We start from the raw sequence: 25,049 nt of genomic DNA on the forward strand, positions 1-25,049 counted from the left end.
GTATAGAGAAAACTGCCTAATAATTAAGAGTTGACATTTTAACATGGTATTTGCAACAGACACATTGAATGCTTAATTAAATAGAACATTGCTTATTTTTAAAGGACCGACAAAAAAAATCAAACTCTGCTTGGCAAGTGAAATCTTCATAGTGGCAGAAGTGGGAAACCTGAAGGATGTGGCTCATTTTCTGTTTGGATGATGCAGAATTGCTCTAAGCAGTAAGCTTACTGTTTTCAGACAGCATTAGCAGCTTCAGCAAATACAACTGTGTCATCCTCTCTTAATACGGGGGGTTTGTCACTGCAAAAGGGAGATGATAAACAGTGTATGAGATCTGATATCTACATGATGGCTTAAGCAGATACTGATGCACAGATCTGCTGTTTGATGTTTTCTTCACTAGCCCTGAAGATGCTGAGACATAGAGATGGCTGTGATTATCTTTTATAAGACAGGAAATGCAATCTTTAGGGGTTTCTGGAAATAGAAAGGTCATGCAGTCTGGAACCTGTGAGCCTTTTCAATCTCTAAGTCATCAGGTATGACCTCATAAATTATGATGATACTATTAGATTGCAGAGTTATTGCTTTTTCTAGATCTTAGTCATTTAGAATATATTAATCAATGTAATTATTTATTATCAGATTTTCCTTAGGATGTTTGAACAAGTAATATTTATAGTAATAGACACCAGCTAAACAATATGAATTTTAGAAATGTGTATGTGTGTGTGTGTTTGGTCTGTGTTTACCTCAATTTTTTTTACGAGGGAGGAAGTGGGGACTAAGGAAAGAGATTCTTTATATGTGATTAAAAGCAAGGTTTGGGGATCTACAGATTTTTTTCAGATTAAGTCTGAATACAGTCAAACTGCATCTTTTATTTTGAATGATAAAAATAGCATAAATTGTGCAAACTGATAAGGGTACAGCATAGCTAGCTGCTTATAGATAGTGACATATTAAAAAAAATTTTATCTGGAATTTCTTAAGCATGAAAATAGATGTTACTACCGTTGTAGTGTGCAACCCCACAGCAATACAAGTTTGATGAGTACAATCTTGTTCATCAGCATGAGCTATAAGCTAATTTCCTGAAATTTATATTTCAGTATCTGAATTGTTTTAAAGGCATTAGTTTTAATCATTTCTCAGATCCATTGAAATAATGATGCTCTTGGTCCTCTTAATGGAGAAATCTGCTAAGGCATTGCTGATTGATGAAAGTAGACGATAAATCTGTTTTTTTGTTTTTGTTTTTTTTTACAAAGAAAGCTTGTGACATTTAAGATTGTTTAAGGTTTTTGACCCAGAGATACTCCACATTTGCTTACTTTCATTTTCAAATGAGAAGACTTGACTACCTTATACATGTTAACTACAAAGAGTAGAGAATCATTACAGCAAAGAATTTGGATTTATATATCCATTTTATCCTGAAATTCTGTATTTATTTAAACTATTTTTACCTGTCAAGTTATAATGCTTTGGTTTGTTATAGCATATCCTCAGAATTACGTGCTTGGGTAAGAAACTGTGCCTGTGTTTGACATTCAGATTTTGAAGGAATATATTTTATATTTTTTATATTACACATATTTCTGCCTCAATTTTAGAGGACCTGTCAGATACTTGACCAGGTAGTCCATATTAAATGGGCAAAAAGAGATAAAATGTTGCAGCATTTCTCCACAGAAAGATAGTTTTGTCTTCATGATTCTGTAGCACCCTGATGAGGGTGAAAAGATATAGTATTAAAAATGAATATGTTTATCAAAAGACTGAAGTGGAAGTCTGAAACAGTGATTTAATTCAGTCAAGGTGTCAGTTTCTCCTTTTTAATTAAAAACACATTGAAAAAATTATACCTACTGATGTTGGCTATAATTTATATGTTATTCAGGCTACTTAGCCAGCTTATATTCTTATTAGTAGGGAAGATTGCCATATTCTTAAGCTTGCTTAGTTTTGGAATGATTTGAATATACCTTTTAGTTGCTACAAAACCTGTTTAATCTGTTAGAATTTATTTCCAGTATTTGCATGTATTAGTCACCATGAGTACATTCTGTTTCTTGGCATTGCTTTGGGATTCCTCTAGGTATTGGTTTCACAGCATTCTGCTACTTTTAACTGTATTTATGACCTTTCAAAAGAATCAAACCATAAAGATTTTTGGTTGTTTTCCTTTAGTGGCAGTTAAATGAAGATATCTCAATAATTTTGTAAGGTGAAAAAAATTACTGTCTTAGACTTATCATTTCTTTACAAATTGGAGAGAAATTTCTCTCTGTTGCTATGTCAAAATACATTACACTAAAAAGTAAAGACTGGTTAGAATGTTGCAGACATTTAAATGTAATGCCAACCTTTTTTCCTGAGTAGCAAGATGATCTTGACCTTTTGAGTGGTGAAATTGATTGTAAATCTGTCCAGTAATGATTGGCCATCTTCTTTTTACAGTGGTTGCCTCTGTCTATACTATTTTACACATGCATTTCATCATACACCATAAAGGTTTCTAAAAGTAAGCTGTTTATAAGCAACTATTTGAGTAATTGTTCAATTCAGTAAGCATTATGTGAAAGCTGATCATTTGCATGATACTGTAATTGGTGTTGTGAGGAATACAGAAAAGGAAAAGTTGTTTCCTGCTTCCAAGGAGATTATAAGAAAATGTACACAATGAGCTATGCTCATATTTGAGTTGACTTTTCAAAGATGAGATACTACAATCAGTTTTTTTTTTAATTTTTTGTTTATTGCAGTAACATTGGTTTACAACATTGTAAAAATTTAAGGTGTACATCACTACACCTCCACTTCTACACAGATTACATCATGTTCACCACCAAAACACCAACTACAACCCATCACCACTACAATCAGTTTTAACTTAACTTACAAACTGATGAATCCTAGGATGAGTTGCATGTAACTCTTTTTCTTCTCATGTAGATTTCTTGGTGTTAGAGAAATAAAAGATTGAGTCAAACTGTATAATCAAGCGTTTCATAATGTTGACAACTGCATTAAATTCCTTTATAATGCATAATTTGTTGTACCAGGGCATTATAAACTGTGAATCAATAAAATAACTTCGTATGTTTTATAAGCCATAGTTGTCAATTTATTTTGAGAGTGAAGGTAGATCTAGCCCATTGGCAGGAGGCAGGGCAAGAACCTCAAGAATCAGCTCAGAACAAAAATGTGACCAATCTACTCTTATTCCAGGCTAGACATAGGTAATTATGTATTATGGAAGGGGTTTTTGTCTTCATAGAGACTGAACTTTGGAAATAAAGAATAGCAAGTTTGGAAGTGTTTGATGCTAACTAGGTCATTTGGGGAGTCCTTTGAATAAAATGGGGGGAATAGGATTCACCTCAGTCTCTGAGAAAGGGGACTGGGAGGAACTAATATGGAAATAGGCATTAGCCAGCTGGCTCTTGGATATCCAGGCACTACACTCTTCTCTTTTATACCAGTATGCTGGCTGAAAGTAGCCGGGGGTTGGGTAGAGTCGATGCAAAACCCTTGTTTCTCCGGAATCCTAAGCTGGGGTAGGCTGCCCAATAGTGCCGCCAAAGTGCCTGTTTTCTTGTAGTAAAGCAAAAGAAAATTGATTTTCAAATTCTTCTGGTTTGTAACAGTTGTTTGCAGTAAGAGGTATGTAGTTAAGCGTCCAGACTGCCACATTCACTGGATTCAAGTCTTAGCTATATCGCTTATCAGATATATGATCTTGGGCAAGTTACATAACCTTTCTGGGTATCATTTTCCTCGTTTGTAATATAAGGATAATAATGGTACTTACCTCAAAAAGTTGTTGTGAAGATCAAATGAGTTAATGTATATAAAGCATTTGTAAGAGTACCTGGCATAGGGCAAGCACATTATTGCCAACATTATTTGTTGACAGACATTATTATATACATTATAAGAGCTAGGATGGGCTATTGGCAGGTGTTCGTAGTGGTAGTCATGCAGTTTACTTTTGTTCCCTCTCCCTCATTCTCCTTATCAAATAAGAAATTCAGTGAAAAACATATGGTACACTGAAATAAAGATGGTTATAAAAATGCAAAGAAAAACATGCTACATCCGATTAAAGTCTTAACATTTACTGACTATCGGAATTGTGACTTGATGAAAAATTTTGTGTTGAATTTTTTTTGCTTCTGCTTACTAGGCTGATTTAAACTTCTATTAGGATTCCATGTGTATAGATGCTTTGCTTTCTTATGTTGTACCAGCTACTTCATTCATGACAGAAAGGTTACTGGGCCTTTGGGAAAATTTAACAGCAATGTCAGGTCTTTTTTAGTTATAGTTGAAGATAAAAATTAAGGAGTAAAAATCAAGGTTTAAATAAAATAATAGAGACAAATTACATAGCTTAGATTTAATGATCTGAGTTTTCTTTTAATCATTTAAAAACGTCCAGGACAAAAAACTTCGCTGAAAGTTAAACGTAACTTGCTTTGGTAATTTTATTTATTAATGAATATTTTTATTCTTGATGAAAGACTAAAATGAAATATGTTATAAATACAACACTGTATGTGAATAGAACAATTTAAGTTCCTATTTGATAGAGTATAATATTTTGAATTGCTGGTGATTATTTAATGTAAAGACATCTATTTGCTTAAAAATTGTCAAGCTCCTAAGTACAAGTGAGTAATCTGGTATCTGGATGAAATCTAAGTGCTTGAGTGTTACATTTTGTTGCATCTTTGCATTTTAGTTCTCTTCCCTTGAGCAATTTTCTTCATGTGCAGCTATTTCCCAAAAGTTGGCACAGGGTCAATCGAATCTCGTCATAATAAAATTTGTTAAAACAACATACAAACAAACAAACATACAAAACCCTACATTGTTCTAGCAAGTGCTGTACAGACCAAGGATATAAAGACCAATAGGTCCCTGCTTTCAGGAAGTCGCAGGTAGTGAGTCATAAACAGTAAAAACAAGTAACTATAACAGAATGTAGAAAGTTGTGAGTGCCATTGAGATTCAAAAGAGAGATGAAAGAGGCACAAATTATTCTGCTGTGAGTTCTATGGGCAGCATGTTTCAAGCTGAATGGGAACAGGAGAGAAGAGGCTAGATGGGGAGTTAGGGAAGTATGGAAAAGGTAGCTTTGAGGTAGACTTTGAAGACTGGCCAAGACAGGGGAAAGGTCATTTCCGGCAGAGGAAACAACATGAGCAAAGGCAGGGAGGCAGAAAGCAAATAATCTGTTTGACTAGTACGGAATAGTTCATTCTGGCTATAGCCTAGTGTGGTAATTCAGACTATCATAGGAAAGGTCTGTTGGGACCAGATAGTGTAGAGTCTTGAATGTTAGATTATGATTTCCAACTGAGAACATTTCTATGCTGATCCACTTATTCTTGGGAGAAAATAAAATCAAAAACAAAAGAGCAGTACCTATATTTTGCAGTCATTTTCAGAGCTCTAACCCTCTTGAGACTTTGAAAATGAAAATTAAATTCCTGAGTAGATTTAGTAGTTAGTAGACAAGGTAGGGGGTAGAAGCAAAATGAAGGACTTTAATAAGATTCTCTATCAAAATTGCATGTGAGAGCATTTCTCAGTCTATCCACAACCACTCACAAGCCCTAGATTTCAGATCCTAGGAGACCTCCTGCTTGTCCCTGATGTAAACTCTATTTTATTGGTAGGTAATCTGATTTAGCTTTGGCTTTGTTCTTGACATTTCCTAGACCAAGGACAATCTAGAGGGATCATTTTGATACAATGAATATGCATGTCACTGTGGTGAATATTTGGATAATAGAAACTTTGTCGTAGGGAAAATTGGAAATAGAAATTGCTATTTATAATCATGGAAGTCACAGAATATTTTAGCTTTGCTCTTTGTTCATTTAGAAATGATAAAGTAAATTGTCATTGCTAATACTTTTAATATCACCTTTAAATTTTCTTCTTTATATACCAGAAGCATTGCAGTATTGCCTGGGGTTAGTAAAAAAGCTGGGTAACATCCAAGAGCAGATTTCCATTAGATGTGACAGCTGGGATGTGACTTTTGTTATCAGACCCAGAAGATGATATTTGTGCATGGGAATTGTGAAAAAATTGGAATCGAATACTCTCATTTAGTATATCATCCGTATAAAGTATATCAGAAGTAAAACTCATGGAATTCCACAAGTGTGAGTGAAAATGAAACCAGACACAGTTGCTCTTCTGGCTCTGTATTTCGGGCAATAGCAGACCCATATAGTTGAGAATACTCTGTTTCTTCCTGTAGAAGTCTGCAGTATTTGAAAACCCCATTTTCTAGAAGTTCTTGTGAGGTTGTTCGTATTAATCCTTGTGACTTCACATTGCCTGGGAAAGAGCCATACATATGGTAGGGGCCGAACAAATTTTCAGTACTTGTTTTAGAATCACAGATCCATTTCTGGGAGAAACCTTGGAGATCATTGGGCTTTGGATTGCTTTAAAACTTTTAAACATTTAAAAAATTTTTTTCCTCAAAAATCAGATAAAAGACATTTAGTGAAGTGACCCTTTGCCCACCCCACACCTTTTAAAAAAATGATAATAAAGGAATATAAATAAGAATAAGTTAAAAAGGTAGTTGATTATTTGTTATCAAGCTCCTCTTTCCAAAAGGCAACAGACCCTGGTTTAAGTGAAGTACATTGCAAAATGTGCTGCACATAAATGTATACCATCTATTCCTATCCATTTCTTCTCTTTTTTTTTTCAAATTTTATTCGATCTTGTAAGAATTTATTGAGTCTATTGTATAGTATGGAGGGAGGCAGTATAGCACAGTAGTTAAGAGCTGAAGTTCTAGAGCTGGACTCCCTTGTTTGGATGCCATATCTTCCACGTTACTGCAATGTTGATTTTAGGAACGTTACCTAATCTCTCTTTTCCTCGGTATTGTCGTCTGTAAAATGGGGATACTAATATGCTAATCTCTAGAGTTGTAAAGAGAATCAATTGAATTAATGAATTAAAATAAGTATTTGAAATAATACCTAGCTTATCAAATATTAGTTGTTATAATTTCTCCCCACTGGTGTAGGTAAAGCTACAAATGATATAAAACAAATCCATCCCTTCAAGGAACTTATGTTATAGTATATGTAAATTATTATATACATACACACACATATTTAGTACATTCATGTGTGCATACATTCATACACACATTATACTTTAATTACATACTAAGCAAGAGACTAAGTAGCTTGCCTAAGATCAAAATTGCTGGCAAAGGATAGGGTGATATGGGATTCAAACCAGGCAGTCTAGCTGTAGAGCGCTTGCTCTTAACCACTGTGTTATACTGCTTAGGGTTATATACCCCTGAATGAGATACCATGTATAAGTGTGTTCTAAATGCCAAATTGAGATGAAAGACATCAAGGTAAACTGAAACTGCTGTGGAAGACTTCATGGAAATGTGTGACTTGATGTTCATTGACTTTCATTATACTCTTTCTTTCTGGTTTCTCTTCCACTACAAATAACACATGTAAAGTTGTTGGCACAGTTCCTGCCATAGGTGCTCAATAAATTATAGTTGTTATTATTATTATCATAATCTTTCTGATAATTTCTTCTCAATCTCTTCTGATTAGTGCACCACGCTATTTGAAACCATGAATCTAATGTATGCTCATGACTTAAAATTACCCACCAGTGATTCTTAATTGTGACTATGCATCAAAATCAAATGTTTAGCTTTTTAAAAACATTGATGCCCCAAGCTTATCTTAGAGGTACTAAATAAAGTCTATGGTGATAGAACCCAGGTGTCTATATTTACAGCAAAGCTTTCCAAGTGAATCTGATGGGCAACCAAAATTGAGAACTCCTGCTTTATATGGTGATGAATTTCAAATTTATAGCTCAAGTCTATATCTTATCTTCTGTCTAGTGTTCCAGACATTGCATCTTGTTAGACATCTCTGCTCATTTATCTTATAAATATCTCAAACTTGGTATGTCTCAAACTAAACTTACTATTCATTCTTCAAAACCTCTTTGTCTTTCCTAGCATGATGATCTGCTAATCATTTTCAACTTTTTTATTCCAACCTTAGATCCAATTACTCACCAAGTTATGTAAATTTCTTTCTCCAAAGGAGTCCAAAATTTACTCTTCTGTCCATTTCCCATTGTCTTGACTTCAGTATTAGTACACATTAATTTCTTACCTGGAAAATTGTGCTCATTTCTTACTTGGTATTTTTCTTCCCATCATCCATCCCCAAGCAACCTATTTACCATTCAGCTGCCAAAGTACTCTTTCCAAAATGTAAACCAGGAATAGGCATATTTGCCTACTTGAACTCATTCTAAGGTTCCCCATTACCTTTAAGTAAGATAATTTTCAGAGTTCAGATAAGTGAGAACATGTAGTATTTGTCTTTCTCTGTGTGACTTATTTCACTTAGCTTAATGCCTTCAAGGTCCATCCATGTTGTCACAAATGGCAAGATTTCCTTCTGTCTCATGGCTGAATAATATTGCATTGTGCTTATTTTATCCATGAATCTATTGACAGACACTTGGGTTGTTTCCATATCTTGGATATTGTGAATAATGTGGCAATGAACATGAGAGTGCAGATGTCTCTTTGAGATGATGATTTTATTTCCTTTGAATATATACCCAGAAGTGGTATTTCTGGATGATATGGTAGTTCTATTTTTAATTTTTTGAGGAATGAGACAGCGACATTTAAACTTAACTCTCTTTAGTTAAACTTAATCTAAATTCTACTAGGTAGAGAGAGAGAGCTTTCTCAAACCTTTTAAAATGCTGTTCTCTCTGCTGTAATGCCTTTGGCCCCTCAGTTCTCTTTCTTTATGCCTAGCTGACTCTTTCTTATGCCTCCAGATTTATTTAGATTAAGCGTGGCCTCCTTGTTTTTTTGGTGAGGAGGATTGGCCCTGAACTAACATCCATTGCCAATCTTCCTCTCCTTTTGCTTGAGGAAGATTGTCCCTGAGCTAAAATCTGTGCCAGTCTTCCTCTATTTTGTATGTGGGACACTGCCACAGCATGGCTTGATGAGCGGTGTATAGGTCTGTGCCTGGGATCTGAACCTGCCAACCCCAAGCCGCTGAAGCGGAGCGTGCAAACTTAACCACTACGCCAGCGGGCTGGCCCAAGCATGGCCTCCTTTTGAAACATCCCCTCATCCCTTCAGAGTGAGCTAGGTGTTTTTTCCTTATCTTCTTCTGATTCTTACCTTAATTGGAGCACAATACATGCTGCATTGTAGTCATTGATTTTCCTGTCTTGACTATGGACTGTTTAAGGGCAAAGGCAGTGTCTTTTATTTCTTTAAAGCCAGCACTAATACAGTGCCTGGCACCTGGTAACTACTTCATACATTTTTGTTGAATAACAAAATGGGGAATGAGTATGAAATGTTCATGAAAAAATATGGCCTAGGTCACTTTGGATACCATGAAGAATTCATATTAGCTGAGGTGTGTAAGTAGGGTTGAACCAGACTCTGAAGTGTTTTAAAGCTAAATCAAGGAATTTTGGATTTTATGCTTAACTGATATACCTTTGCAGTGTAGCATATTGGTTAAGAGTACTGACCTGCCTTCAAGCCCAGTGTCTACCTCTTAATAGCTGAGGGTTCCTGGGAAAGTTTCTTAGCCTCTTTAAGTCTCAGAACACTCATCTTTTTTAAGATTTTTAATGAGTAAATATGTGTAAAGTTCTAGCACTGTGCCTGGCACATTGTAAGCCTTACAATGAATGTTAGCTCTTATTATTGCAATTATATGCGACACAGAAAAATCAGACTAACAGTTTCAGAATGTAGAGTTAGAATTATCCAATGTTTGACCATTCAGATGGCAATCAGAAAACCAAAATGTTAGTTCTAGTTCTAGCTCTACTATTGGCTTACTGTAAAGCTTGAATGTATCTTAATTTCCTCATACAAAAAAAATCACAGTAAAAGTAGTAGTACTAATACATTCCACACCAGGATGTTGTAATCATTTGGGATGTCTAAAACAAAAAGACCGTCAAATTAAAAAGAGTGGAGATTTATTTCTTCTGAAGTCGTTGATACCACCATGCTTTTGTACAAGCTATGCCATTTGCCTGGAATGCTCTTCTTCTTATTTAACTTGATAATCCTATTTGTGCTTTAAGACTCTAAAGGGCATCTAACTGATGCCCAGTTTAAGCATCGGTTAGTGGGATTAGGTGGTTATTTGTATATCCCTTAGAATACTAAGCCTACTTCTGGTATAACATTCACCATGTATAACATCTGAAAAGATACATACATGTATGTCTTCTCCCTTAGCATGTGAAATTCTAGAAGGCAAGTGTGTCTTTTAATTTAGTATCCCCACTGTCTAGTTCAGGCACATGTTAAATGATTAGTAAATATTGACTCAATAAATAGATTATGTCATATAAATTTAAGAATAGTGAAGTATGCTTTAGTGTAGCAAAAAAGATTCTGAAGCTCATTCAGAGGTTGCTTACTGTGAACTGGAGATTAGAAAAATGTGTTAACAGTTATAATGAGCTATAATAGTAGCAGAATAGATATTAGTAATAGAATAATAGTAATAAGAATATGTTATCCTGTTGACATGTCCTGAAAATATAGTAGAGTTAAAGTTGAAGTAAAATCAGGAGGCTTTAGGTAGAACTGTCAGATAGAATACACACAGCTACTTTTCCTTTCTCCCAAAATCCTATTAAAAAGACAAGTAAGGGTATTTTTTAACCTTCTCACTCTACCAAAACTAAATGAAGGTGAGAAGAATGGGAGAGGAAAAAAACAGTGATAAAATTTTGTGAGCAAAAAGGCAGAAGAAAATGTCAAGTGGCTTGGCTAGCTGAGAAAGCAGAATTGTCAACTGGCAGTGGCAAAAGCTGAGAACCAACCCCGTTTATACTGAAGCATCCTGAAAAGGCACCAGGTATCTCTGAAAGAGAGAATCAAGCTAGTAAAGTAAAGACTATTGCGTTAAAATTCAATCACATTTCCAGATCCTCTTCCTCCTTCACTTCAGCCAACCAGGCAAATATCCCGCCTCTATTCCAGCAGTAGACTGGAGTTCTATTCTCTGGAGAGGATTCAACAGGATCTCTTTGGACTGAGTAACCCAGGTACAGTTGAGGTCAGAAAGCACGATATTTGAAAACAGCTGGATTCAGTGAGAATGCTGTGATCCCAACTCTGTTCCTCCATTTTGCTCTCATAAAGCTGGCAGCCAGACCTTCATCCATCAGACAGGATATTGGAGGATCCAACTGGAATCTAATAAGCTCAAGAGGAACTTACCAGACATATTGACATCAGAGTTCCCCAAAGAAACTCTCAAACCAAATTACTTTACAATATGCTCAAAGTTGACAAGTCCTATCCACATACTCAGAGCTTCCGATTAGCTTTTTAGTTTCATACTCTTATATATGAGCACACAACCAAAGATCATGAGACCTCTGAGGAAGACTTCTAACATAAAAAATAGAGGCCAATGATTTTTTGGATTTGATACCAAAAGCAAAGGCAACAAAAGCAAAAATAAACAAATGGGACTACATCAAACTAAAAGCTTCTGCACAGCAAAGGAAACAATCAACAAAATAAAGAAGAAACCTATTGAATGGGAGAAGATATTTTCAAATCATATGTCTGATATGGGGTTAATATCCAAAATATATAAAGAACTCATACAACTCAATAACAAAAATCAAATAACTCGATTAAAAAATGGACAGAGGATCTGAACAGACGTTTTTCCAAAGAAGATATACAGATGGCGAACAGGTACATGAAAAGATACTCAACATCACTAATTATCAGGGAAATGCAAATCAAATCACAATGAGATATCACCTCACACCTGTTAGAATGGCTATTATCAAAGTGTTGGTGAGGATGTGGAGAAAAGGGAACACTTGTGCACTCTTGGTAGGACTGTAAATTAGAGAAGCCACTATAGAAAACAGCATAGAGGTTCCTCAAAAAATTAAAAATAGAACTACCATATGATCCAGCAATTCCATTTCTGGTATTTATCTGAAGAAAATGAAAACACTAACTCGAAAAGCTATATGCACCACCATGTTCATTGCAGCATTATTTACAGTAGCCAAGATATGGAAACAACCTAAGTGTTTATCAACAGGTGAATGGATGAAGAAAATATGGTATACACACACACACACACACAATGGAATATTATTCGGCAATAAAAAAGAATGAAATCTTACCATTTGCAAAAATATGGGTTGACTTTGAGGACATTATGCTAAGTAAAATAAGTCAGACAGAGAAAGACATATAATCTCACATATGTGGAATCTAAAAAACAAAACAAAACAAAAAAGACCAAGCTCATAGATACAGAGAACAGATTGGTGGTTGCCAGAGGTGGGGGTTGGGGGGGTGAGAGAAATGGGTGAAGAGAGTGAAAAAGTACAAAATTCCAGTTATAAAATAAGTAAGTCATGGGGTATGTATAGAATGGCAATATAGTTGATAATACTGTATTGCATATTTGAAAGTTGCTAAAGAGTAGATCTTAAAAGTTCTCATCACAAGAAAAAATTTCTGCAACTATGTATGATGACAGATGTTAACTAGATTTATTGTGGTGATCATTTTGCAATATATACAAATATCAAATCACTATGTTTTCCGCTTGAACTGTTGGGAGCAAAGAGCATAATGGGAGAAGAAAACTTTGCAAATTCTATTATTAGTATTTTTAGAGAGATAAGATATTTCACCCATTAAGCAAAAAGATGGTGCTATTATACAGGAATATTGAAAGAACAAATAGGAGTTCTTGGAAATTAAAAATATGACACCAGAAATGAAAAACTAAACAGAAAATATGAAAGATAAAGTTGATCTTCAAGATCTTCAAGAAAATTGAGAGGAAAGTGGAAAATAGGACAGAAAGAATAAGAAAGTTAGAAGACACAAGGTCTAATATCTGAGATAGCAGTTCTAGAAGAGAGAAGAGGGAAAAAGAGAGAAGAAATAATTCCAAGTAACCTTTAAATATTACAAAATCATAAGGACATGTGTTTCCAGATTTAAAGGGCACACCAAGTCCCCAGTACGATAAATAAAAGTAGTCACACCAAGGCACATCATCGTGAAATTTCAGAAGATTGAGATTAAAGAGATCCCAAAAACTTTCAGAAAGAAAATCAACAAATTTCTGTCAAGAATGACAAAGAAAAATAGAGAGAAGACACACATTACCAATATTAGGAATGAAAGAGGTAATATTATTGTAATCTCTTCAGACATTATGAGGTTAATAAGGGAATACTAGGAAAAACTCTATGTATATAAATTTGTCAACCTAGAAGAAATAGATCAATTCCTTGAAAATAACATATTACCAAAACTCACCGAGAATGAAATAGATCAACTAAATAGTCCTATAACATTTAAATAAATTGAATTTATAGTTAGAAACATTTCAAAAGTGGAAATATACAGGTTCAGATGTTTTCACTGGAGAATTCTACGAAACAAGGAAGAAATGACAGTCTCTTCCAGAAAATAGAAGTGGGAGGAACACTTTCCAATTCATTTTATGAAGACACAATTACCACGCTACCAAAATCACACAAAGGCAGTACAAGAAAAGAAAATGTACAAACCAATATCTCTCGTGAACATAGATGCAGATATCCTCAACAAAATATTAGCAAATTGAGTCCATCAATTTATAAAAAGAATAATACTTCATGACCAGATGGGTTTTATCCTGAAAGCACAAGGCTGGTTTAATATTTTCAAACCAATCGATGTAATCCACAACAGATCAAATAAGAAAAACCACATGATCGTTTCATTGACGCAGAAGAAGCATTTGACAACATTTCACATTCATTCTACATAAAAAAAAAAAAAAAAACTTCAGAAAACTAGGAGTAGAAGGAAACTTCTTCAACCTGAAAGGGCATCTCTCAAAACCTACAGTTAACACGATACTTAATTGTGAGAGACGGAATGCGCTACCCTTAAGATGAGGAACAAGGCAAAAATATGAACTCTCACTGCTTCTATTCAACATTGTAGTAGAAGACTTAGCAAATGCAATAGGCAAGAAAAGGAGAGGAAACCATACAGATTGAAAAGGAAGAAATAAAACTGTTCCTCTTCAGAGACATGCTTGTTTATGTAGAAAATCTCAAAAAATCTAACCAACAAACAAAACTCATAATACTAATTACTTTAGCAAGGTTTCTGGAAACAAGGTCAACACCCAGATATCAACACACAAAACAGTGTGGTTAAAAAGGGATAGCACAAAGGATTTTCTTGGGGCGATGGAACTATTCTATATTTTGATTGTGGTAGTGGTTTCAGAATCTGTATATATGATAAAATGCAAAGAATTATATACCAGTTTTTTTAAAAAAAGTATTTGTAGGCGATCAATAGATTTACAAGATGCAGTATAATAGGAATAAATCCAAAAAAAAGTCCTGACCATAAAGTTTAAAATAATTTTCAAAAATACATCATGTTGGCAGATTCCTCAAAAAATTAAAAATAGAATTATTATATGATCCAGCAATCCCACTTATGCATATGTAACGAAAATAATTGAAAACAGGATCTTGAAGAGATATTTTCACAACTATGTTCTTTGCAGCATTGTTCACAATAGTCAAGAGGTGGAAGCAACCTAAATGTCTATTGATGGATGAATGGACAAACAAAATTTGGTATATACATATAATGGAAAATTGCAGCCTTAAAAAAGAAAGAAAGCCTGTCATATGATACAACATGGATGAAACTTGAGGATATTTGCTAAGTGAAATAAACCAGTCACAAAAAGATAAATACTGCATGATTTAATTTATACGAGGTATCTAGAATAGTCAAATTTGTAGAAATAGAAAGTAGAATGGTGGTTGCCAGGGGCTGGGGGAGGAGGAAAGGAGGAGTTGTTCAGTGGGTATAGGGTTTCAGTTTTGCAAGATGAAAAAGTTCTAGAGGTCTGTTGCTCAACAATGTGCATATAATTAACACTACTGTATTGTACACTTAAAAATGGTTAAGATGGTAAATTTTATGTTGTGTTTTTTACCACAAGATGAAATAATATGTTGGAGAACTGGTTTATGACCTGTTCTTGTAGAGAATAGGCTTTATTGGCTTTAATCTTTATTAGTAAAAGATTTTTAATAACTAACAAAAGTGCTAATACAAATTTAGATGGAATGAAGGGAAATATAGTTTTTTCACCAGAAGAAGTAATACCTCTCTATTTCTTAACAATTGAATCATATCTGGAAAATTGTGCTCAAATTTGGAACCTACATTTAAAAAAAGATGTTAACTAAGTAGAATTTCCAGAGAAGGTAATTCAGATAGCAAAAGATCTAAAAAACATGTCATATTAGAAACTTTTAGTAGAAGGCTGTTGTTGCCATCCCACCACATTTCACTAGATCTTTTCCATGGGATGGGAAGTAGCTTATTTCATTGGTGAGACAAGGAGCGTTTGGCTTTCACTAGCCTCATTTATGTACGGCACTGAGTTAATGTGGCTGCCCAAATCAATATTAGGTTTGTTGGAATATAAGCCAAGATATGGCTAACTGGGTTCCTGAATACTCTGCAGATCCAAGCAGTCTGACATGTGGATCCCAAGGCCTATATATGAGAGGAAAAAAGTCAAAGAGCATTTTAGCCACAGGCCCAAGCTGTATTCTCCACAGCAATACATTAATAGATTAACAATGGCTGATAATTTGATTACTATTTTACACTTTTATCTCTACCCCAGAGAGGAGAGGAACATAATTCATTCTTCTCTATTGGAACTGTCCACTTTTACTTGGCAAAGAGAAGACTTAGGACTAACAGTAATTATCTTCAAATATTTAAATCATCATCAAATAGGAGAAACAGAATTAGTTATATAGCTCCAGAATGGGAAAAAAAAACTAAACGGGTTGAAATCATAGGGACGCAGATTTAGGTCTCATTCATCTATTCATTCGTTCACTTTCAAAATTATAATTACATATATTAATATTAATTAACAATTAATTATTAATCCATCAATTAGACTATATATAATAATATATGTGTTTTATATATATATATATATATATATATATATATATATATATATATATATATATAATTTAGTGAGTGAGTGAATGAGACCAAAATCTGCCTCCCTGTGATTTCAACTCATTTATTTTATAGATAGATAGATAGATAGATAGGTGGACCAATCCTGAGAATACAAAGGTGGTCTTATAATCCAATAATATTTCTGAACATTATAAATTTCCAAAAATGGAGTGGCCTTTCTTGTGCAGTAGTTAGCTCTCTATCACTGGGTTTGTTCAAGCCAAGATCAGACATATTGTGATATTGTGGGTGGTATTCCTATGTTGGAGAGATATTGGACTAGATGACTCTATGAGTATGCCTGGAAAGCATAAAATTGGAACTGCTCATTGGAAGAGATGAGAAGAGCTAATGCTAGCAAAATAGAATTAGAACCACCCCTCAAGGTACACTTTTGTTTTTCATGGATAATCTAATATACTATTGAACTTGATTTTAAATGTTCATAATAAGTGGCAAAGAACTGTGAAGGTTGCCACATGGGAAAGAGCTGATATTATGTTTATTTCTCTTCTGCAAGTTGACATATAGTACTTCCAATTAAGTAACAATAATGGGATCCTAAATGCAATACAGTTGATGAATGATGATGACATATATTTCTAGTTGTTTAGTAAATGCTATTATGAATTGAAATTTTGTTTTAGTTTACTTGTTTGATCAAGCCATCAACAACTTTGATGAAAATAAAAAGCATTGTTTTTTTTCATTACAAATGGCTTTCTTCAGTCTAATCTTCTTTTTTCAATTCTCCAGAAAAATGTCATTAAGTTACATAGTGTCCTTTCGTTGCTTCCATTAAATGAAGAATCAAGTGTCACAGATTGTATAAATGAACAAATAATCCAAATAGGAGGTTTTTTAAAATATGAAATTCCATTATATTAAATGCATACCCGTTTACTCATACACAAGTATATCTACTCCTAACCTCCCCATGTCGCAGTCTTTTTGTCAATAAATTGTATGAATTGATTAGTTTAGATAGAGGGCTTAGCTTTTCCTACATAGGATATATTCACTTTTTCTTTCTCTCTTTTTTGTTTTTTTAAATTCACTTTTTCTTGATCACCTCTTGAAGCTAAAAACTTTTTTGCTGCTAAAGAAAAGGAGGTCTGGGTTAGTGTTTACATTTTCTGAATCTGATCCTAATTGTTAGTCTATTTTAAAAGAAATACTGGTTGATTTTCAAACAAGAAAGACACAATCTGTTAAGGGGTGACCTATCTCACTTGAATAAATTTTATATATGCCTTCAATAATTTAACTGCTGTCTGGCTCCAGTAAGGCCTATTTTTTGCATTGTCTAATGCTCTCTTGAAGAAGCGGTCAAGAGAATGAGGCACTTGTGTCTTTTATGGCCCATGAAGAGCTAAAATTCAGAAAAATCTTACAATGTCCTCCTTAACACACAGTAGTTTAAAATCAGATGGCTTCTCATCTCTGAACCATATGTATGAGTCCCTGCTTAAAGTATTTCTTTTATGCAGAGAAACAATTTCTTTAAAATTCATTAAATTGTAAAATAATTCATAATCTTTGCGTGAAATATGTGAGTCACACAAGGATCTTTGTTATGTAGATACACCCTCACTTTCCAGCTTCATTTTTATACTTTCAGTGGGTACCTTGTGCTCTAATAATCATATCAAACAATTGGAATTTCCTAATTAAGCATAACTTTTTCCTGTGCCTTTGTGTGTGCTGATCTCACTGCCTCATTTCACATCCCCCTCACTGTCAAAAACTTTATTCTTTAAAACTTAGCCTGGCTCAACTTCTTCTCTGAAGATTTGCTGAAGCAAATAACATGAGTTTTGGAGTTAAACAGATCAAGGTTCAAATCCTGTTTCTGCCACTTACTAGTTCTATAATCTTGGGTAAATTACTTAATTACTGAGCCTCAGTTTCCCCTTTGTGAAGTGGGGATAATATCCTATAAAGCCTATTCAAGTGATATTTGAAAAGCACCTAATATTATCCATGGTTATTATTAGTAGTAATTGTCTTAGTCTGTTCAGGCTGCTATAACAAAAAATGCTATAAAATGGGTAGCTTATAAACAACAGAAATTTATTTCTCACAATTCTGGAGGCTGAAAAGTCCAAGATCAAGGCTTCTGCAGATTCAGTGTTTGGAGAGAGCCCACTTCCTGGCTCATAGGTAGCCATCTTCTGGCTATGTCCTCACACACAGAAGGGGTAAGGGAGGTCTTTGGGGTCTCTTTTATAAGGGCACTAATTCCATTCAGAGGGCTCTGCCCTCACGACTAATCACCTCCCACAGCCCCCACCTCCAAATACCCTCAGAAGGGGGGTTAGGTTTCAATGTATGAATTTGATTGTGGGCACAAACATTCAGTCTGCAGCAGTAGTAGTGGTGGTCTTAACTTTGATGAAAGAAGGACTGATAGAGGTCTGAAGGAAAGACTGAAGTTTTCTCGTTATTTCACTTTTATTCCGTAAATTACATAAATCTGTAATTGTTGTCAGAAGTTCTTTCATAAAACTCTCAAGCTCCTTGTAAAACCAGTCATATCTTGAAATTCCAAGGTCCTTCCACCTTTAACAGTTTACTTTGCTGACCTCTTGAGTTATAGTGTCTACTTCTAAATTGTGGAGGGGCTATGAAGTAGACCTGTAGACAGACTTGGCTTCTGATTGGGAGGCTTAACATAATGCCTTTTTTAAAATTATGAAAGTGAAATTGTTCAATAAAACACCTCTGTGACAAAATTAGGAACCAAGCACAAGAAAATTAAGCTAGGATCAACACTGAACATCCACTAAACACTAAGTATCTGTCTACAAGACATTGTTTCACTTATAAATTATGGATTTTTGCCTTAAAAATGTGTTGTCTTCAAAGCAGAAAGTCAATCAGTAGTTCTTCTCAGTTATTTGATGTTAGGATAGTGATAACTAATTGTGTCCGGCTGCTTGTCAATCATTTGATTGACTGAGTCACAGAGCTGTAATATTTCTGTAGAATTTGAAATCATGTGTCTTTCTTTGTTCTTCCTATTCCCTTCCCTCCTTGAAAATTCTCTAGAAACTTAGAAATAGATAAATACAATGCATTTCAAAGTATTCTTTTCCAAATTACTATTATTAAAGAAAATAAAAAAAAATCTTATATATTAGATGCTGTATATAAAATCCATATTTTATCTATTAAAAGTGCTTTTATTCATTGGAGATGGCCAGTTCATAATTAACTAGATTTACTTTTAAATAGTTTCAAAATTTTATTTACAAATGCAACTACTGCATGCTCAATGTTAAGGAATTGTGCATCTCAATCAAAAGCAGGCAATTTAGCATTATTAGATGCAGGCAAAAACTTGAACATAGATATGAAAAATAATATAACTGACAAAATTTTTATATTTTCTGAACTTATTCTTTTTACTGTTAAGTAGATATAAAAATATTATTTTAAAACTAAGAAGTAATCTATACAAAAAAATAAATTAAACATCAGACTCATTGAACACAAGTTTTGCCACAAGGAATTTTGTTTAATCAGTATGTACTTTTTATCCTAAATTTCTTTCTGATCCCTCCTCTGATCCATTTTGTTGTCATCATGGACTTCTGAAAGCTGATTATCTACCTAAAATGAGAAAAGCTTATCTTCAGTGTCATATTATTTCATTTCTTGATCTGGTGTGTGTTTTCCAAACTTAGACTGATTTCTTTCTCAGACTTCAAAAGATGGAGGAATCTGAAGTAGAGAAGAAATGGAAGCTATGTTGTGTGATTAACTGAGATTTTGGCTTAATCTTTTGGGGAACTAAGTTTTCTCATCTTTAAAATAGGATCATGGATTAGATGACATTAAAGAGTCTTTCTAGCAGCCATATGCTAAGTCCATTATTCTAATATTTCTGTTTTTTAAATTTTAAGCCAATATCATTCTCTCTTTTTTCACATACTCACAAATATCCATTGGGGGCATATACATGTTTTTCTCATTATTTTTTCCCCCATAATGTTGACTCTGTTTTTTAAACATTTTTTATCTGGTTTTCTCACAGTTCCAGTATCTTCATCCCTTTTCATTTTTAAATTTCTGCTCTTGTGTAGCTATTTCTGCACCAAAGACTATCTTCTTTACTGTCTGTTGTCTTAACTTCTTCAAGTCCTTTCTTTATTTCATTAGAAAAGTATGTTCTGCCGTTCTATTGCATTTTAAGTGAGTACTTTTAAATATGTAGTCAATTGTGTCCATTGTTTTGATGCTGTAGGCACCAAAGATAGTAATCAATTTATCCTCTATATGCTTCTGTTAAATTTTCCAGCATTTAATCTCTACAAATATACATATTGAAAAATTATTTATATTGGTGAGAAAGTAGATAAAAATCTTAAGTGGCCAATACTACAGGAAGTATTAAGCAAACTATATGAGATCAAACTGGATGAAATATTATGTAACAATTAGAAAGTATAATTTTGAGAAGTATAAATATAAAAATGTTTATTTTCGTCTTAGGATAGACTAAGGTATGCTGCAGTAATAACTCCAAAATCTCAGTGGCTTAATTCAATAAACATTTATTTCTTGTTCGTACTATGTTTCTAGTGTGTTTGGGGCTGAGATTGGGAGCTTCTGTTCCACACAGTCACTCAGGAATTCAGGCTGACAGAGGCTCAATGATTTTATAGTTGCACCACCTGGACCACCTGATCTCCTTGATCACTGCACTTGGGAAGAGAGAGGCCTGGAGCACACCCATTCTTCTGTTCTTCGGCCCAGATGTGACACACCATATCACTTTTGCTTATCACCCTTTGGTCAACACTAGTTACTGCAAGGGCCTGGGAAATGCATAATACTCATCTAGTAGTCCAGGGAGAGATAGAGGACAACATATTGTAAGCACTAGTAATAACCACACTTTAAGATTAAAAGAATAAAAATACATAACTATGTTCACATATATTTTTATTGACATAGATTAGAGGAAAATATAGAAAATTCTAAGATTTCAGAAAGAGAGCTTGAATGTCGTTTAATTTTTTTCTATCTAAAATTTCTGTTATTGTTAATGTTATTAATGTGGTATGTAAAAATTGGGAGAAATATGGCTTAGCTTTTGAGAAAATGAGGCAGTATGTGACATGGTAGAAAGAACATGAATTTTAAATTCGTATATTGGGGCCAGCCCCGTGGCTTGGCGGTTAAGTGTGTGTGCTCCGCTACTGGCGGCCCAGGTTCGGATCCCGGGCGCGCACTGAGGCACCGCTTCTCTGGCAGTGCTGAGGCCGTGTTCCACATACAGCAACTAGAAGGACGTGCAGCTATGACGTACAACTATCTACTGGGGCTTTGGGGGGAAAAAAACAGAGGAGGATTGGCAATGGATGTTGGCTCAGAGCCAGTCTTCTTCGGCAAAAAGAGGATTAGCACGGATGTTAGCTGAGGGCTGATCTTCCTCACAAAAAAAATAAATAAATAAAAATAAATAAATTCTTATAAAATTTGATTCACATTCTAATTCTGCCTAATATTAATTGAGCAAATTATACTCTTGGACAAGTCATTTAAACTTTCTTAACTGAGGTTCAGATTTCTCATCTTTGAGGTCGGGATAAATCTATCTACCTTCTGGAACTATTGGGAGGATTGTATAAGATAAAGTATATCTACTTGACTAACACTAATATGGAGCTCCTAGGTACTGTTCTAAGTGCATTAGCAACATGTAACTCATTTAATCTTCACAATAACCATATGAAGTAAATAAAATAATTCCCATTTTGCATATGAGGAAAATGAGGCAGAAAGAACTTGCTCAAAGTCACCTGGCTAAGTAGGTAGTAAGTGTCAGAACTGGATATGAACCCTGGCTGTCTGGTTTCAGAGATTTTCTTAGCCACCATTCTGCTTGTGATTAGCTCAGTGCCTATTGATAGAATGAATTTAATAAATGAGAGCTATTTATAGCTATAATGGGAAATATAAATTAGTTTTGGCTGTTTCTATTATATATAAATACAGAAGCATATTAATTACATGTATTTCTAATAATTGGAGCTTGGTTCTTCCAAGTGGTAGAAGAAATTCTCACATCTCATTTATACACAAAATTAATTTAAATAATAGATAGTTTTTGGTCTTGTGAAGGGACTAAATAATTGAGGAAATTTAAGAAGTTATCCATCGAAAGTGTTTTATACATTTTTACTCATCCGTTTCCTTTTTCCTCATTTCCCATTTCAAATCTAATTCCATTGTTTTTCCATGTTTACGGTAGTCTTTATTTTCTTTCTCTATATCCCTTGAATTTTGAGATAATTAGAAAATTTAAGAGTACAGGTGTTTTTTTGTTTGGTTTTGTTCTTTTTTGGATCTAAAGGGGAAAGTAAGTACAGTGGCCCTTCCTCACTCACTCTCCCACATTTTTGGCATTTGTGCAATTAGGAAAATCGGTTTGCTTAAAGTTGCTATTAAATGTAATAGACAATTTTTTAGTAAATTGCATGGCTACTCATATTTCTACTACTTTATCAGTAATATGATAGAACATATTACTAATAAACAATCATTAAAGTTAAAGAAAAAAATATCACTGAACTGGTTATTGTTGCTTACTTTACTTTTTTTTATTTTTTATTTTTTGTTTATTGCAGTAACATTGGTTTATAACATTGTATAAATTTCAGGTGTATATCATTATACTTCTATTTCTGCAGAGATTACATCATGTTCACCACCCACATACTAATTACAACCCATCACCACACACATGTGCCGAATTATCCCTTTTGCCCTCCTCCCTCCCCCCTTACCCTCTGGTAACCACCAATCCAATCTCTGCCTCTATGTGTTTGTTTGTTGTTGTTATTATCTACTACTTAATGAGGGAGATCATACAGTATTTGACCTTCTCCCTCTAACTTATTTTACTTTTTAAATTAATATTTAAACACTATAGTTTTCATATCTCATGTGTATACCTGAAGTATCTCTTTTCACTACTTGTTTTCTTATCATTGAAGTTCATCTACTAATGTCTTATTTATCTTCCTCCTCAATGCCCATTTTAGTTATTTAAAAATATTTTGGAATTTTCCGATTTATTTAATCTGTAATGCCTTACAAATATTATTTTATTATTCACCTAACTGGTTTGATTTGTCTGTTTTACTTATATCAGGAAACTTCTTTCCATCTTGAGTTTGAAAATTATTGAATGTTCAAATCCAATTCACCTATAACTCATTAAAAGACAGACATCATGGGCTTATTTCAGTTTAAATAATTTATATAATTGACTGTTCTGTATGTAGGCCAACAGAGAGCTATCCTAATTTATGATGAGAAGGCTAAATACTTGTGCAGTACTCTGGTTTTGTAGATTCTTACAAAGTTGTAAAGAACACACCTTCATTCATGATGAAAAATGTAGAAATTGCTAATTTTATTTTAAAATGTATATGTATACTTTTATCCCCTTCCTATAATTGATACTTATGTCTCCTACAAGTCTATAGTGTATTAGTAAAAATATCAAGATTTTGAGTGGCAGGACTGGAGAGGAGTATTGATATATGGGAGGATTATAAATGTTATTATCTTAGGCTAAAGCACAGATGAATCCTTGAATACAGACAAAGAATGACGCTTACACTGAAGTATAAAACAACTTAATATAAAAAAATTCAAGTATTTTACAACTAGAAAAGATCTTAGAGATCATGAAGTTGATTTTTAAACTCATCTTATTTTTTTACTTATATTTGTTTATGTCCTTCAGTTTCTTGGCTCAGCGTTCCTTCTGCATCTCAGACATCCTTTCTGGGATCATTTTATTTCTTCCTGAAGTATATAGTTAGAAATTCCTTTAGGAAGGATGACTTGGTAATAAATGCTCTCAGTTTCTGTTTGTCCAAAGTGTTTTTCTTGAATGACAGCTTAGCTGGGTATATCCTTCTAGATTAAATATTATTTTTCTTTAGGATTATGAAGATATTATTTTACTGTCTCCTGGCTTCTATTTTTATTAGTTTGTCATTCCTTTGTAGGTAATCTTTTTTTTCCTGGCTGCTTTAATAATGTGTCATTCTGCAGTTTCACATGATATGTGGAGGTGTGAATTATCTTTTAATTATCCTGTTTGTCATTCATTGTGATTCTTGAATCCAAGGATTCATATCTTCTATCAATTCTGGAAATTTTTCACCTATTATTTTCAAACAGTACTTCTCCCTCATTCTTATCTCCTATAACTCCAATTACTTTCTTATATTATCCTCCATTTTTTAAATGATCTGTTTCATACTTTTCATATCCTTGTCATTTTGTGCTATATTCTGTGTAATTTTTTCAGATCTTTTTCTCAGTTCCCTAATTCTTATATCATCTGTCCAGTCTACTATTTCACCCATCTATAGAGTTTTTAGTTTTAAAAATTATATATATATCTATATATATTTTTTCTAATTGCTAGAAGTTCTACTTTTTTCACATCAAGATTTTTAATTCTGTCCAAGATTTTAGGAGAAATTTTCCCCCCAGCCATTTGGATTGTAAGGAGAATCAAATCAGTAGCTTGGCAGCTTAGTATCAAGTCAGTCTTGCTTTGGGTTCTACTAATATCTTTCACCCTTATTCAAATAACTAGGCTCTTGTCTTGATACTTAGGACCAAACTACCACTTTGTCCACTTGTCCGCCTGGCAAAGATATGGTGATCTTTTAAAAATCAGCTCAAGTGTCTCTTTTAATGGAGTCTTTACTGACTTTTTTGGAGAAAAATAATCACCTTTATAGTTGAGTGTTCCCTGTGTGAATTTCTTTCACAATACCATTGTGTATTGTATTTAACATGAAGTCTATAAGCTGTTTGAAGGAAGAAACCATGT

At 33.8% G+C, this 25,049-nt stretch overlaps 1 protein-coding gene across 2 annotated transcripts in view; it reads left to right on the forward strand.

Moving 5' to 3' along the window:
- The first annotated feature begins 461 nt into the window (after positions 1-461).
- Positions 462-25,049, forward strand: part of SLC4A10 (solute carrier family 4 member 10) — a 210,272-nt gene continuing 185,684 nt past the window's right edge. For both annotated transcript variants that reach the window (XM_087435291.1, XM_087435292.1), the window contains exon 1: positions 462-542. In XM_087435291.1, the coding sequence (XP_087291417.1) occupies positions 462-542 (81 nt within the window). The remainder of the gene's footprint in view (positions 543-25,049) is intronic.

The sequence above is a fragment of the Ceratotherium simum genome, chromosome 9 (assembly GCF_057802395.1).
Source record: "Ceratotherium simum simum isolate JZ-2026a chromosome 9, ASM5780239v1, whole genome shotgun sequence".
NCBI lineage: Eukaryota > Metazoa > Chordata > Mammalia > Perissodactyla > Rhinocerotidae > Ceratotherium > Ceratotherium simum.